The 16,102-nt window shown below is 35.6% G+C and overlaps 1 protein-coding gene across 3 annotated transcripts in view; it reads left to right on the top strand.

The window, feature by feature from the left end:
* Nucleotides 1–16,102, top strand: part of LOC148940139 (RING finger protein unkempt homolog) — a 96,388-nt gene that overhangs the window by 58,357 nt on the left and 21,929 nt on the right. For 2 of the 3 annotated variants that reach the window (XM_089105839.1, XM_089105840.1), the window contains exons 5-8: nucleotides 175–377; nucleotides 1,893–2,023; nucleotides 7,545–7,652; nucleotides 12,241–12,438. In XM_089105839.1, the coding sequence (XP_088961965.1) occupies nucleotides 175–377; nucleotides 1,893–2,023; nucleotides 7,545–7,652; nucleotides 12,241–12,438 (640 nt within the window). The remainder of the gene's footprint in view (nucleotides 1–174; nucleotides 378–1,892; nucleotides 2,024–7,544; nucleotides 7,653–12,240; nucleotides 12,439–16,102) is intronic. The other variant, XM_089105841.1, reaches the window with a different exon arrangement.

The raw sequence follows: 16,102 nt of genomic DNA on the forward strand, positions 1-16,102 counted from the left end.
TAGAAGGCGTCGGTTGGTTTTCTTTGTTTCTCAGAGACAGCCATGATCTTCCTCTGTTATGAGTTTCCCATACTCATTTGCTCAGAGGCTAAGAGCTGCTCCTTTTACCAGGGGTAGTAGCTGATTGTCATCCAATCTGAAAGGGATCTTATTTTAATCAATAATTTATTTTAGATCCACACCTTGTCCAAATGTGAAGCATGGTGATGACTGGGGTGATCCAACCCTGTGCGACAGTGGTGATAACTGCTCTTACTGCCATACTAGGACTGAACAACAATTTCATCCCGAAATTTATAAATCGACCAAATGTCATGATGTACAAAATGCTGGCTACTGCCCTAGAGGAGCCTTTTGTGCTTTTGCTCATAATGATCGTAAGTGATTTTTGGGGTATTTTTTCATGTTGTAAAATGCAAAACAACACCAACTTTTTTTTTACATTTATAATGTTGAAAAGAAGTTTTATTTAGTTTTTAATGACATTCACTATATTCCCATGATTTTGTTTTAAACTGACGCTCACCAAGTCCTTTTTTTTCCTTTTTTTTTTATTTACATTTGCCATGTTTCCAAGAAGTTCATTACTTTGGCACGGGTTCACAAGAATAAAAAGGTTATACATGCCCCTAAACTGCTTGACAAGCCAAGAAAAAAAAAATTAATAAAGGACATCACAAATTATAATAACTTAGCCAATGTCTGGGGAATGCCATGATAACGCGCACTCATGAATCATACTCCACAAAGTAGACAGACTATTACCGTCTGCGTTTGACTGGAAAAGTTTTTGGATGCAAAAACAGTTGTGTTGGAAAGTTTACTTCTTTTCTTTTCAAAAGAAACATTGACCCCAAATGAAGGCCATAAAGTAACAGGTTGTGTTGGAAATTCACTTCTTTTTTTTAAGAAACATTGACCTTAATGAAGGCCATGAAGTAACAGGTGGGGCCTCCTAATTTTTTGTTGTTGTTATATTTGTTCCATGTATTTCCCAATTGCACACGTGAAAAAAATGTATATAAACAGCGAATTAAAAAAAAAAAAACTTACTTTTTAAGGATTGTTTTGCTGTTAAACAAAGCAGAATAATTATCCTGCCAACAAATCAGCTACTGTAATTGAAAAGACGTTTCTTTCTTTTTGTGTAAAAGGGTGAAAACAAGTAAAGGATGTGACACTGGACTTTATAGTTCCTACCAGCGGTGCCGATCTCCGTTTCTTGGCCCTTCAGCCAGGGCAATTCCCAGACTTTTCCCAGATTTTTATCTCCTTCCCCAGACTTTTCCAGGTACCCATAGTTGAGCTGCGTCGACTCTGGATAAGCTTACAGAGGGAAACCACTAACCTTCCAAACTAAATAATTGGGGACAGCAGGACTTGAACCCTCATCCCAAAGGACATAGGATTACAAGTCTAGCGCGCTAACCACTCAGCTTTTTAATCATATGCTCTAACGGAATTCACAGCAATACGTGGCTATGGCTGCTCATCTACTCGACGAAATTAGAGCTTTCTTAGTAACACTATTTAGCGTCGCTCACACTATCCATATATTTCATTTGAACGCGTCTTAGCTCAGGTTGCTTGGTTAAGACTTTTTAGTCTCCTGTAATGACCCTGACACTGCAATTCTGGCATTGGACTACAGCTATAAAAACCTGGCCAAAGTGATTAGGTACTATGTAATTTAAATTATAAAACAAAGAGAGCCTTATAAAAGATAAATAGGGCCGCCTGTGGCATAACACGAGTCTTATCATAAGTAAACTGAACTAAAACCCAAGAATCATTTCAGTTTAAGATACGAATCCTAGAAGGGTAATATACTAGTTAGTCTAATATATCAATTTTTTGGGTTGCAATGTGTGTTAATCAATTTTTTTTTGCAGAGGAATTGAATGCAAGTCGTGAGGAGTGGAATACTCTTGAGAATGGAGCTAATCTTGCCGAAATTCTGTCCACTGCTTTACCCGATATGCCTAAGAAAGATGAGGTGAAGTCATTGCAGAATGAAAAACAGGTTTTTATATGTTCTTTTTGTTTATATTACTACTGATTTCAGACACAGGTCCAGAATCGAATTTTGAGAGGGAAAGGGTTTCAATTTTTAACTGCTAATAACTTGTTTTCGATTAAATAATAATACGTTTATATACTAAATGTGTGTCGTGGCCTGGTGGGTTTTCTTGTGGAATTACTGATTTAAAAGGTATATACAAGGTTTTTTTTCGAGGGGGTGGAAGTGTCTTCCCTTTTCTTAAAATGCTGGTAGTAAGAAGACTTCGAGATTAAATAATGAAGGGACTGTATAAGGAACAACTAATAAAGTAAATAAAGCTCTATTTTAAGAAAATAAAAAATTATATTCGGCAAAAAATCCTATATTTTGAAGGCAGTTACGTACCTTCATAATGTAGCTGTTGGACCAACGTGAGCTAGGTTATGCCACCCTTAACTGAACCAATTAACTGTTAAGCGACTATTATGTAAGTTATTCCATCTCTACTGAAGTAATTTCTTGTTTAAGATTAAATGATGTAGAGCTTGAAAAACTTCTGCAGCTCCTAAAATCCTATACTTTGAAACAAATATTGTTTAAAACAAACAAGTTTTTTGCCTCTGTAAAGGAATACATATACACTTAAAACAACTAGAAAACGGTATTTATTAGAATATAATTCATTTTCAAAATGAATAAAATCGGGAGATATTATTTAGTTGCTCTTACAACACCTATTTTCTGACTGAACCCTGTTCTTGTCCAGGCATAAGGCGACAGCAACTGAAGTGGTAATATTAGGAAACATTTCGTTTGTATTTGTGTTCATTCTCCTTCGGTGGCTGTATCAGATTCAGTGAGTAATGCAGTTTACGCAGCCTAGAGCTTGTCTTTTAAAGCTAATCTCTGATTGTAAGCGTTGAGTTGCATCAGGTGGAAAATATCTTAAGACTTCCCTAGGTGAATTGAAACTAGTATCTTATTGAATGCAAAGTTTTCTTGATTTTCCTAGAAAATGTATCAGTAAAAAGTCTAGAACGACCTATTTTCTAGTATATCAACAAAAACTTTTTTATTTGTACTAAATACAGTTTTGCCGGTTGTAGAAAAAAATTTCTTAACTCTGTTACAAGACAAAATGAATAAAATATTCGTCCATACGTAGACTTTTCATCATATGAAATCCGGCTGCTGAAGTGGAATTCGACTTCTTCCAGCACCTGGCTTACGTATCACCATTGAATTGGTTTTGGTGAATGCACAGGGTGTGTACGAAATACCTCCTTACGATGTTCCTATGTTCTTGTTTAGAAGATCACATTGAGCTGGGGCCTGGCATCCTGGTGCTGGTGTTTAGGTGCTGAAAATAGTATCAGAGGCAACGCTGTAGTAGTGTTGCCTATAGTAAAGGCCATAGGGCTCCAATGTTTTATTATTTATTTTTTTTTTTTTTTTCCAGAGGCACTTCATATGGAAGGGGTCGTCGTAGAAACTTCAAAGGGGGCTCATTTGATTGGAAATCGAGAGTTCTAGTGCCCTATATAATAGTCGAAAATGATTGGAGGGCGAATAGCCCCCCCCCCCCCCCACGCCCATCATTCCCCCAAACACGTCCAATCAAAATTTTGAGATAGCCATTTTGTTCAGCGTAGTTTATTTCCAAATAGAAAATATGTTTTTGAGGAGGACACTCCCCCATAGCCCTCAGGGCAAGGGCTATAAGTTATGCCCTGTGGCCATATTTGGTTTTTATAGAAGGCGTTGTCGTAGAAACTTCAAAATAGGCTCATTCGATTGGAAATTCAAAGGGCTAGTTCCCTTTTTAATAGTTGAAAGTGATTGGAGGGCAACTAGCCCCCTCCCCCCACGCACATCATTTCCCCAAACACAGCCAATCAAAATTTTGAGATAGCCATTTTGTTCAGTGTAGTTGATTTCCAGATAGAAAATCTGTTTTTGAGCTGGAAACTCCCCCACAACCCTCAGGGCGAGGGTTTTAAGTTATGCCCTGGTGGCATTTATGGTTTTTATAGAAGGCGTTGTCGTAGAAACTTCAAAAAAGGCGCATTCGATTAGAAATTCAAAGGGCTAGTGTCCTTTTTAACAGTCGAAAGTGATTAGAAGGCAACTAGCCCCCCCCCCTCCACGCCCAGCATTCCCTCAAACATATCCAATCAAAATTTTGAGATAGCCATTCTGTTCAGCGTAGTTGATTTCCAGATAGAAAATATGTTTTTAAGGAGGACACTCCCCCACAACCCTCAAGACAAGGGTTATAAGTTATGCCCTGGGGGCATATAAGGTTTTTATAGAAGGCGTTGTCGTAGAAACTTCAAAACAGGCTCATTCAATTGGAAATTCAAAGAGCTGGTGCCCTTTTTAATAGTCAAAAGTGATTCGAGGGCAACTAGCCCCCCCCCCCCCACGCCCACCTTTTCCCCAAACACATCCAATCAAAATTTTGAGATAGCCATTTTATTAACCGTAGTTTTAAGCTCTGGAAATTAGGTCTTTGAGGATGACAGCTTCCCCACAGCCCTCAGGGCAAGGGTTGTAAGTTATGCCCTGGGGGCATATAAGGTTTTGTATAGACAACGTTGTCGTAGAAACTTCAGCAAGGGCTCATTCGATTGGCAGTTTAAAGGTTGAGTCCCCTACTCGGTAATCAAAAGTGATTCTAGGACAACTTAAGTACTTTCCGAGCTCATCAGTTCCCCAGATACGCCGATTAAAAGTTCTAGCACAGGTATTTCGTTGGAGCCAGTTGAAAGCTCTGGACCTTATATGTTGGAGCAGAACAACCCCCCTACAGTCTTCAGGGGCAAGGTTTATAAGTTATACCTTGGGGGCATAAATGGTTCTTATGGAAGGAATGTTCGTACAAACTTCATAAATTGGTAATTTGATTGGAAATTGAAAGTTCTAGTTCACTTTTTAAGCGTAAAAAGATTTTGGAGGTTAACCAGCTCCCCCCCCCCCCCCCGAAACCCTTTTTTTCCAAATGCATCCAATAAAAATTTTAAGATAGCTATTTTGTTGAAAATAGGTCAAAGATCATATAACAAAAATTCCGGTCTTGACACAACCCACCAGGGCCCGGGGGCAGGCGTTGTAAGTTATGTCCTGGGGGCATATATGGGTCTTAGGGAAGGAATGCTCGTAATAACTTCAAAGAGGGATCATTTGATTGGAGACTGAAAGTTCTAGTTCACTTTTTAAGATTCAAAAGAGATTGGAGGGCACCTAGCCCCCCCCCCCTCCATGCCCTTTTTTCCTCAAACCCATCTGATAAGAACTTTGAGATAGCTTTTTTTTAAAATAGTTCAAAGACCATATAACGAAAACTCAGGGGTGAACACACCCCTCCAGGGCCCAAGGGCAGGTGTTGTAAGTTATGCTCTTGGGGAATATGTGGTTCTCATTGAAGGGATGCTCGTAAAAAATTCAGAGATGGCTCATTTGATTGGAAATTGAAAGTTCTAGTTAAGTTTTTTCGAGTCAAAAGAGATTGGAGGGCAACTAGCTCCTCCACGCCCATTTTTCCCCAAATGCATCCAATAAACATTTTGAGATAGGCATTAAGTTAAAAATTTCTCAAAAGTCAGATAACAAAAACTCAGGTGTCGTCACAACCCCCCAGGGCCCGGGGGCAGGTTTTGTAAGTTATGCCCTGGGGCATATATTGGTCGTATGATAGGGATGCTCGCATAAACTTCGGACAGGGCGCATTTGATTGGATATTGAAAGTTCGAGCTCACTTTTTAATAGTCAAAAGAGATCCGAGGGCAGCTATCCCCCAACCCATCTGAGGAAAATTTTGAGATAGACATCTTGTTAAAAATAGTTCAAAGGTCGGATAAGAAAAAATTTGGTGTCAATAGAACCCCCCAGGGCACAGGGGAAGGCGTTCTAAGTTATGCCCTAAGGGCATGTATGGTTCTTATGAAAGGGATGCTCGTATAAACTTCATAGAGGGCTCATTTGATTCGAAATTTAAAGTTCTAGTTCACCTTTTAAGAGTCAAGAGAGTTAAACTAGCCCCCCCCAACGTTCTTTTTTCCCAAACCCGTCCCCTACAAATTTTGAGATAGCCAGTGTTTTGGAAATTGTTCAAAAATTAGATAACAGAAACACCCCCAGAGCCCGGGGGATAGGCGTGGGAAGTGTTTTCCTGGGGGCGTTTATGGTTCTTTTGGAAGGGATGCGCGTATAAACTTAAGAGGGGGCTCATTTGATTGGAAATTGAAAGTTCTAGTTAATTATTTAAGAGTCAAAAGATATCCGTGGGCAACTAGCCCCCCCCCCCCCCACACACACACCCTTTTTTCCCAAGCCCATCTGATAAAATTTTTATAATAGCCATTTCATTAAAAATAGTCCAAAGGTAAGATAAGAAAAATTCCTGTGTCGACGGAACCCGCAAGGGCCCGGAAGCTGGCGGTATGAGTAGTGCTCTAGGGGCATATATAGTTCTTATGGAAAGGATGCTCGTATAGACTTTGAAGAGGGCTCATTTGATTTGAAATTGAAAGTTCTTGTTCAATTTTTAATAATCAAAAGAGATCGGAGGGCAACTAGCCCCCCCCCCCCCCTCAACTCCCTAAACCCATCTGATAAACGTGGGGAGATAGCAGGATGTTTAAAAAATAGCACAAACATCCGATCATAAAAACTCCAAAGTTGGCCGCAATCAATATTTTCATTTTTATATGGTTACTCTGGCACAAGTACGGTTATTCCGAGAAATATTGGATTTTTTTTTAAGTTTGATTTTGAAATAAGGGATTTTTAAAAAATTGAAATTTTTTGCAACCAAAAACGAACAAAAATTAATTAAAAAAAAAACTTTCCGAAAAATAAGTTTTAAAAAGAAAAGTAAGGGCCATTTTAAACTTAAGCTAATCATATGTAGATATATGTTAAAATAAAAACTCAAAACGACCAGAAATTACTATTAAAGTATAAATGAAAGCCAAAATGAACAGAAATTAAATTAGCAGTCATAGCAAAGACATACAACAAGTAATAATATAAATGAATAAATAGATCTTAAAGCGAGTAATGCTTAGATTGAATTTGAATATCAAGCTTAAGGTAATAAAAAATATTTTGCTATTGAAGTACAAATGAAACTTAAAATGTATAGAAATTAAATAAACAATCAATGCAAACAAACCTACAAAAGATTTTAATGTAAATTAATAAATAAATATAAAAACGAGTGAAACTTAAATTGAACATGCAAATCAATCTTGAAACGAACAAAAATCACGAACAAGTATAACGGACACGTTCTTGATGCTTTTATCTAGCAGTCAGTGTATGTTTTTTACTGCCTTTTTTTTTTATTATTTGCTTCTTTTTTGATAGCCGAGGAGGAATGTTCCTGGAGGCAGGTGCAAAATATTTTAATTTTGTTATTTGTTTTGTTTTGTTACTACTTTTTTTTCGTTTCTGTGATCCTCGTTGTTTATGCCTGTTTTATTAACAAGTTTTGGTGCATGGTTTAAGGAATCAGACAATAAATGAATACCAATTTCAGACTGTTACACATGAGAGTAGTGGGGTGCTGAATTCTATACCCCTTGCCTCTGCACCTGTTTCGGTCAGTCGCACACGATCAGCAAACGAAGCCATAACCGTGGGATTGGTAAGTCGGAAAACCAACCATTTGAGAGTTTGAAACGAGATGCTTATTAAACTGTCTAATGGCGGAGGCATTCGATTGGTCGTTATGGCTTTAAATTGTGGGAACATATTAATTAGTATTTTTTCTTCTATTTCTTTTGTAATTCTGTTGCGGTTTTGAGCTTAACACTATTAAGGCATATATATATATATTCTTTAATATTTTGTTGCTTAATGCTTTCTTATCAAATAAAGGTGGTAAATTTTGGGGTTTGAACCCCTCCCATGCGTATAAAATGTATCAAACAATAATTTGCACTAGATATTATCGCTTTTTCGGCTTCCTGTAACTCTACAGCATTTCCTATATAATTTATGTCTTTATGTCTATTTATGTCTTTATGTCTATTTATGTATATGTCTATTTTGGTTCTTGGTACCAAAATAGTGTTTCCGTTCCTTAAATTTAGGTTCATCGTGACGCATTGTTGTCCTTTTCTAAACTTTCTGAACTCCTCCATCATGTGCTCCGTTTTGTTATAAGTCCTTCGCAGGGTGCTAATTATTCCGCCTAATTTTTATTGTGAAAGTATGCTTAAAAAAGTAGATAATTTAAAAAACTGAGCTGGGAAAACAATCATGAAAATAATATTGGAAAACCTTCACATGTCTTTCGTGAAGGCAGAAAATCTACCTAATATATTTTGGCAAAAAGTGACGATCTTTGAAAATTCAAATATAGAAGGGGCTGTCCTGTGACCCAAGTCCTCTTGTCTGTTGCTTCAGTTGTGCCTTGCATACGCTTTAAAACGATTTAGAAAAATTGCAAATATAAACCTTACTCTTTTTCTCAATTTTCATTGTTTTCGTTTTATCAGCCATTGATCAGTTGTAGAAACTTTCATGTCTTAGTTCTGCTGATAGAGTTTACAATTTATTATTCTGTACTATTTTCTTCTTTCGTTATCGTTCGTGTTGTTTTTGCTTTGATTGTATCGTAGTTTTGGGATTGCATGGAGCCGTTGGTCAATTTTTCATTCAATTTTTTCTTAATTGGCTCTTTACTCAATTCCGTAATAACGTTTCTTCTTCTACCGCCTTGTAATTTGTCAATATGTCACTTCATTAACTTACCCAAAGCTATATTCTTTAGGATATGCATTAAAGATAATATACGGTATACAGGATTCCCTATGTATGTTGACAGGGCTCAATATTTAACCGCAAAGAAAGTAAAAGAACTTAATTGTTTGTTGTTTTTTTTTTTTCGGATGTCTGTTGGCCTCTGTGGATCTTCGGGGTCACTTTAAAGTTCCAAATGACAACCCTTAGTAGTTTTCAAATTTTGATTCTACAAGAACTATTTTTTATGGGATTTACATCTAATTAAATATCTATTGAAAAGTCAGAAGGATTCTAAACTCGCTATAGTTAATTTGTTTTAGCAGTTTTGATAAGTCCAACCCTCCTTCATTTTTCATGTGCCTCTAATTATTGATGAAATTTCAACAGCCTATGAAAACAAAACATGATTCTTTTTATGTTAAATTCAAACATTTGGAAATTTTTCAGAGACTTCCAATAGTTTTTCCAAAATAAAAATATTTTTTTGTTGTTGTAGCCAACTAAATAGTACTATAAACAAGAAACAAAACAAAAATATTGTAGCTTCAAAAGTTAGCTAAGAAGGGATCATGTAGATCTGACTTGTGCAGACTGTGGAATTATCTCTTTGGGACCGGATATTGATACCCTGTATTTCTTCTAATATTCCTAGATAGGGGAAAATTTTAGAAGAAAATTGGAATTCTCAAATTCTATTTTTCTGTTCTTCGTTTTTTCATGAGGGGGAGGGCTAAATTTTATTCAAAAGAGCATACCAGAAGAGATTGTTTAATGTCAACCAAACCGGGAGGTAAGGGAGAGCTAGTGTCTTGGTGCTGCCTTTTGTAAGCCCATATCGAATCTAACATATGGGGAAGGAAGTCTGAATTTTTGCTATCAAAATATCAAAAAGTTTTCGGATTGTAGCCAAATTTTTTGCGAAGTAGAGATATTCTTCCCACCTTTGGGAGGACCAAGCTGTGCCTTTGTGGGGGACCATGCCTGATGTCTGCAAGAGGACGGGGGGGGGGGTTCCAAATGAATGTGTAGTAGCAGTTGGGCTTTTTACTTAGGCACAGAAAGTAGTTGTTAGGCTTTTAGTTCGCCCTTAAGTGGTGTGTTATGGATAAGTCCGATCCTATCGACTTAGTCCCTCCCATGTGTCACAGTTGCAGCAATGCTCGTTGGTATCTTGGCACCAGAGGTCTAGTTCTTACTATCTTTTAAACGTTTATAACTTGTGAAAAACACATTAAAAAAGTTTTTCTTTTTTTAAAGAAATCTGACTCGTTTTCATGTTGAGTGAGGAAGGTAGAAAGATCTATAATACCCCCCTCTCCCCACCCCCTTCTCCAAGGTTAATATACAACTCTAAAATATCTGACATCCTTCGTCAAGCTTTTAGCTATTAAGCGCTGTTAATATGAATGGAACACTGCAAATAAAGATTATGTAGTCATTTCTATTAATAGTAATGCACAATTATGCATACCCTTTCCGATCATTATGACCACTCCTTGGTTTAAGCCTTTTGAAAGTATGAGATATGTTAGTATGATATCATGATCACCAAGATTTCTCTCTTAGAGAGTTGAATTTAATTTGTAATAAATGTTGATTCAAATTCTAAAACTAAATGATACTTAAAAAGAATGTAGCTTCTTCCGTAAAGCAGGTTAAATTTGTTTTGGCCCTATCAGTGAAACTGAACACATGTTATGAAGTCTGAATAATAAATTGTTTTTACTAAACAATATTAGTAGAGACAGATGTGTTTAGTTCGTATAATTTAGAATCGTTTACGCCAAGTATGTAAAACAATAACTTTAAAACAAATATTTTTGCTAAAACGGTACGGCAAAATGGCTTTATTTTAGAAAAAAATGTGACATATGAGCTAAAGAACTATATTTCGAATGTATCTCTTTGATATAAATAAAAACTAGCGAAATGACATTGATCTTACTGTCATTCTAGCCTTATTCTACTATGTACTGCAATTAACTGATATTTTTGTAGCTTCAAATTTTGATTTTTAAGGTACGAAACCTGTGTGTTTTACAGGTCTCAAAATCTAATTACTAGCAAAAATTTTAGTATTTTAATCTCTTTCTTCTATTTTTTTGTAATTATAGATCTAGAATGATCTAACTCTTACAGGCTTTCTGTGTCTCCTCTCCAAATGTTTTCTTTTTTATCCAGTCTAGTTTAGAGTTGGCACTTTTGCTTTATTAAATGGTATTTTGCATATTTTATCCGATACTTTGGAATAGTTGAGATGTTTTGGGGCACAAATTGGCTTGAAAGGGCAGTCGTCTCGGTGCCTTCCGGTCGGCTTCTTGCCTTAAAAAGAACAGCAGCTCTCAGAATTCCTGATCTGGTGAGCCCTCTCCAATTTTCTATGATCATAAGTTTTAAATTAACTATAAAAAGACATTCCAAAAAAAATATTGAAAGAAAAGTAAAGAGTCGAATTGAAACCCAAGTTGAGCAGGAATATACTCGTGCAATAATTTAACCTTAAAACGTACCGTAATTATGCTATTACTCTTACCATCACTACACTAGCTGTCACCAACCTGCCAGTGAGACGAGGTGTAAATAAGAATTTCTCGATGGTATAAATAAGAAATATTTATAAATAGTCCAATATTCGAAGAGTCTTCCGTCATGATACAAGAAAAACTAAATTTTGACGTTGTAATAATTGTCTTGTTTTATTCCAATTCATTTAAAAAACAAGTAAAACCTTCATCTGTTGACAAGCTAATTTTTTTTATTTATTTATTATTAATTAACTTCAACATTCCGGTCAGCATTAGACTTCTTAGGTTTTTGTTAAGCTTGATTCGAGTAAGTGTAAGGCGAACCTAAAGATTGCATGTTACATAGATAAGTGTCAAAGATTAAAATTTGAACTAGAATCTATTTGACAGACGGACAAAATAATGCCTCGGTTTTTTAAGACTTTGTTTTGGGATACGTAACAAAAACCATTCTGTGCTGGTTGCATTGTCACGTCTATATTCAAATTTAAAGGCTGATTAGACTTGCTTTTTTTAATCTAAAAAACGGCCATAAATATGAACTTATTCTACTCATGTTTTTGACCTAGAAATGACCTGTGAAGACCTATTATTTTTCAATCCTTTTAATATCAATTCCAGCTTTCATTACCCAAAAAATCTTCCTTCACTTCTAAGTTATTTAAAAATAAGTTAACCGCTGTTTTTCAAAATTTTTAAATTTGTGTTTATTTAAGCAAAAGAAAAATGGTTTCGTAGAAGAAAGCGCTCACTAAATCTCACATTAAATAAAAATGCCGCATAAAACTAGCTCATTTCTCATTACTTTCGTCTCACAGAAACGAAAAACTCTCACCTTTGCAGAAAGAAAAAAGAGCCTTTTGTTAGCGCATATATGCTATTCATTTCGAATAAAGTGCTACGACTATAGCCGTTTAATCTATGCTCTTGATTAAATATCAAATTTCTAATATATTTTAGGGATCGAGTTTTTCCGAGGTTGTTGCTGGCCATATCAATTCTACGCCAGGCCCTATTGCAAAGCCAAGATCATCAAGTGTGCCAGGAGGGGGTGGAAACCAAGACTTGAGTTTGGGCATGGAAGCCACATCCTTCTTCACAAATGAAAGCTTTACGTCTTCAAACGCCTTCTCTGGTTGGGAAGATAGAGACTCAGTGGTAAATATTTTGGTTCGATGTTAACTGAGACTCAATTTGAATTTTTGAGATAGAGGAAAGTTGTTTTCGGGGTCCTTTATGCCCGAGCCACATTATAGTCTCACTTGTGGACAACAATACAAACCATGCACGACTACAGCTTCAATAAAATAAATCCTTTATAATTTGAAGAGTTGGGCAATGTTCAACTTTCCGTTATATTTTTTGTGACTGACCAATCAGGGCAGAAATTTAAAGCACCATTTTTTTAAATTAGAAAATAAGTGAATTTGGAATTGCAGCTTTCCTATGTGTATAATGAATCTGGCTGAAGATACAAAGACATAGTATTAGTTGATATTACTTGGGAACTGACTTTTTACCATTCTTATTTTTGTTTCTGTAGTGCAAATGTGACTTAAAACAACAGAAAACACAGATCACCCATTGATTTGTTTTCCTTTTTTGTGTGTATCTACAGGTGTGACTGTTGTGTGGACTGGGTAGTGATTTATCTTATATGAAAAAACAAATCGCTGGTGGTGTTTAAAGAAAATCGGCCATCGAAGTTTAAAACACTATACACAAATGTTGAGCTATAGCTGTTACCTTATATGCAAAATAATTTTAAATGTTGACTGCTGTGCGTGAGTAAATCGTCAAGATGTCTCGGATTTAATCAAATTTTTGAAATCGATATGATGACCAATGAATCAACACATTACATATCCAATTCAAAACTGTATCAAAATTTATCACACAGTTTCTTTAGTTTTGAATGGCTGGCACGAAAAAGCTAGTTCTTGTGATTCTTTTTCTTTTCTTCCTCGTCTCTATTCGGTATGATCCACTTCGTTTCCTTGTGGCATCAGTGTTGACAAGTGTTCACTAGCCAAGTCCTCCTGTAGGTTAACTTTTCAGCAAAACGTGGTGTTAGATGCCCAAATATAAGTTCCTTCCTTTCTTCTTTTCTTTTGGAAATTCTGAGCAAGAGCTCTCGATTATAAAAATAGATTACTAGAAATGATTCAGTTATTATGGAAGAAGCTGCTTTTGCATCTTTAGTGAAACGTGCCGAATTATATTCTTTTTAGGGGCGATACTGTCACTTAATGTGCAGTGGCGTAATTTCGTCGAAGTCCTGTGGGGGAGAGGGGAGGGGCTAAGTTGGAGCCAATTTCCCCAAATCAAGTGAAAATGACAGTAAAAACGGAAAATGATCCATTTGGTACCAAGAAAGTACCATAAAGATACTTTACAGTACTATAAAATTAAATATATACTAAAGAAAACTGATCCGTTTCTGTTAATGCTTTAATTATGCAGGTTTATGTTAGTTTTGACAATATTTTTGAAGAAATTAAATTTCAGCTGGGGGAGAGGAGGCAAACTCAGGTCGGGAGGGGAGGCAAATCAAGGTATGGGAGGGGCAGTTGCCTCCCCTTCCCCATATCCCATAGGAAATTACGCCCCTGTTAATCTGTTAATGAAAATTGTCTTTTTCTTTAGTGACAGACCAACTTCTTAGATTATATTTTTAGTACAAAAACACTGAAATTTAACTTTGGTTCTTGCTTTTCTTCTTCTTATTTTTTCTTATTTTTTCTCTTTTTTTGTCACTCATGGAAGGTTGTTTTTAACGTCATTTTTAGTATAAAATATATATATATATATATATTTATATATATATATATATACAAGTATATAAATTCTACATACTTCGAATTTCTTTCTTCGTCTGTTCTATTTTTTGTGAATCGCTATCTGAATAGGATGCTCTTGCCTTGATCAATACGGGTATGGGGTATTTTCTGAAAAAACAAAAACAATAATTTACGAAGTTATTCTTTGAACATATCAAAAAAAGTTCTTAATCCTCTTTAATACAGATCACTCCATATGAGAAGATATTATACTTATTAAAATCTTTGTGAAGATTATTCTTATTATCCCCTTTGTTAGGTAACTATTTTTGTGTTATGCTTAAGGAAACGAAATTATTAAGCTCTATCTTTTATTTTGCTACTTTTGGGACTTGAAGAAAGACCCCGCCGCCACCGTGCCGCCGGTAAGATGTCGGTGGCGTGCCGCCGGTGCGATCAATGTTGACTGCAAACATTAATGTTTTCATCAGTCTTTCTCAAATCACAGCTTAAATTTACAACAGATTTGAGCCTATTCATGAGTTCAAAAGTTCGCAAGCGCTGGCTGAAAACTTGTCTTCTTCGTTATTTATCAAGAGAAGTAGGAATCTGGTAGAAACGAAATGGCTGTGGCGTTTCAGAACCCCTGTATAATACGAGTAGTTGAAGTATCTATTAGCTATGTATTCTTAACATAAATAATTATCAAAATTAGTAGTTTTTTTCATCAAGCATTACTGCATACAAAACTTCTAATACTGTATCACAAAATTCGTCAGTTATCTGGGTAAAAACTTTGAATATAACTTTGAACTTAGAAGCTTAATTTTTTCATATTTCCCTTTGCCTATATCTGTTTTGTCGCCTTTAAAACAGATGAAATGGGCGACTTTGATATTGACTGGTCTTGTTTTTGCTCTTTTGGATTCCTAAGAAGTCTTATTGTATTATAAACTGGCTCTTAATAAAAATTAAAAAAAAATGCATTTTAAAGTTTTTTTTTGCTTCTTTATAGAATATATGTCATGTAGGCTAAGGCTGAACTGCTGCTTTTTTATTGCTTTTGGCTGCTCATTTGGATATTATTCATTTTTCCTTTTGGGGATTCATTCCAAATTATAAACTGATGAAATACCTAATATCAGTCAAATTATAAACTGTATCTAAAAGGAGAATATTTATCAAATTGAAAAATACATGATGAACACTTCACATGAAAACACTTCAATTACAATGAAACAAAAAAACACTTAATGGTTTATTCGGTATGAAGAAAAATGAAGTGCCAGCTATTTTCTTAGGTAAAAATGAAAAGCTCATCCGTTTTAAATGTAATTAAATGAAATAATATGCAGACTGAAGTAGCTCCAGGAAGATGTTGAGATTTCTTTCCTAGTTCGTCACTTTTAATCCAAGCAAAATGCTAGGACACTTAATATCAGTTATTGAGTTTAAGCTTTGATTTCCAAATGCTCACAAAAATTACCAAATTTAAGAAAGTCGCAACTATAAGTCAGGTCTGGTCAAAATGCTCAAAAACTTCTCTTTGACCCCCTCTCAGGCTGAAAGCTTTTGCTATATCATTTCAATGGGAATTTCCGAAGATTCTCTTTTAAAATAGGTTTCAAGCGTAGTTAGGGATATTTAGCCTTTTCTGCTTTTCTTCAAAGCTTTGAAGACTGTTTTATAATATTCCAAATGTTACATTTGTTACATTTGTGCATATCTTTGGTCATCATTTGTTGTGGAATAGAATTTTCTAAGCCTTTGAAGATACGTGAGAACGTTGCGAAATCTAGTATCCTGAGGCCATAAGCCTTTCAAAGACTCTTCCCTGAGTTTACCAAACTGAAAGCTTTTATTATGGACTTGCCTTTTAATATAAATTGGGCACTGGAATATGGGCGCCATTGACACTCGAGCGCAATGTTAAGTGGGATGTCGATATTGCTCTCGTCACACAAATTCCTTATAGTGTGAATCTGCGTGGTACTTATGAATGAATGTTTTCAAAGTAAACCTGTTTCATCAATAAGAAAAAA

The sequence above is a fragment of the Artemia sp. Qi Xiang Cuo genome, chromosome 20, assembly GCF_049724085.1.
Source record: "Artemia sp. Qi Xiang Cuo chromosome 20, ASM4972408v1, whole genome shotgun sequence".
Taxonomy (NCBI): Eukaryota; Metazoa; Arthropoda; class Branchiopoda; order Anostraca; family Artemiidae; genus Artemia; species Artemia sp. Qi Xiang Cuo.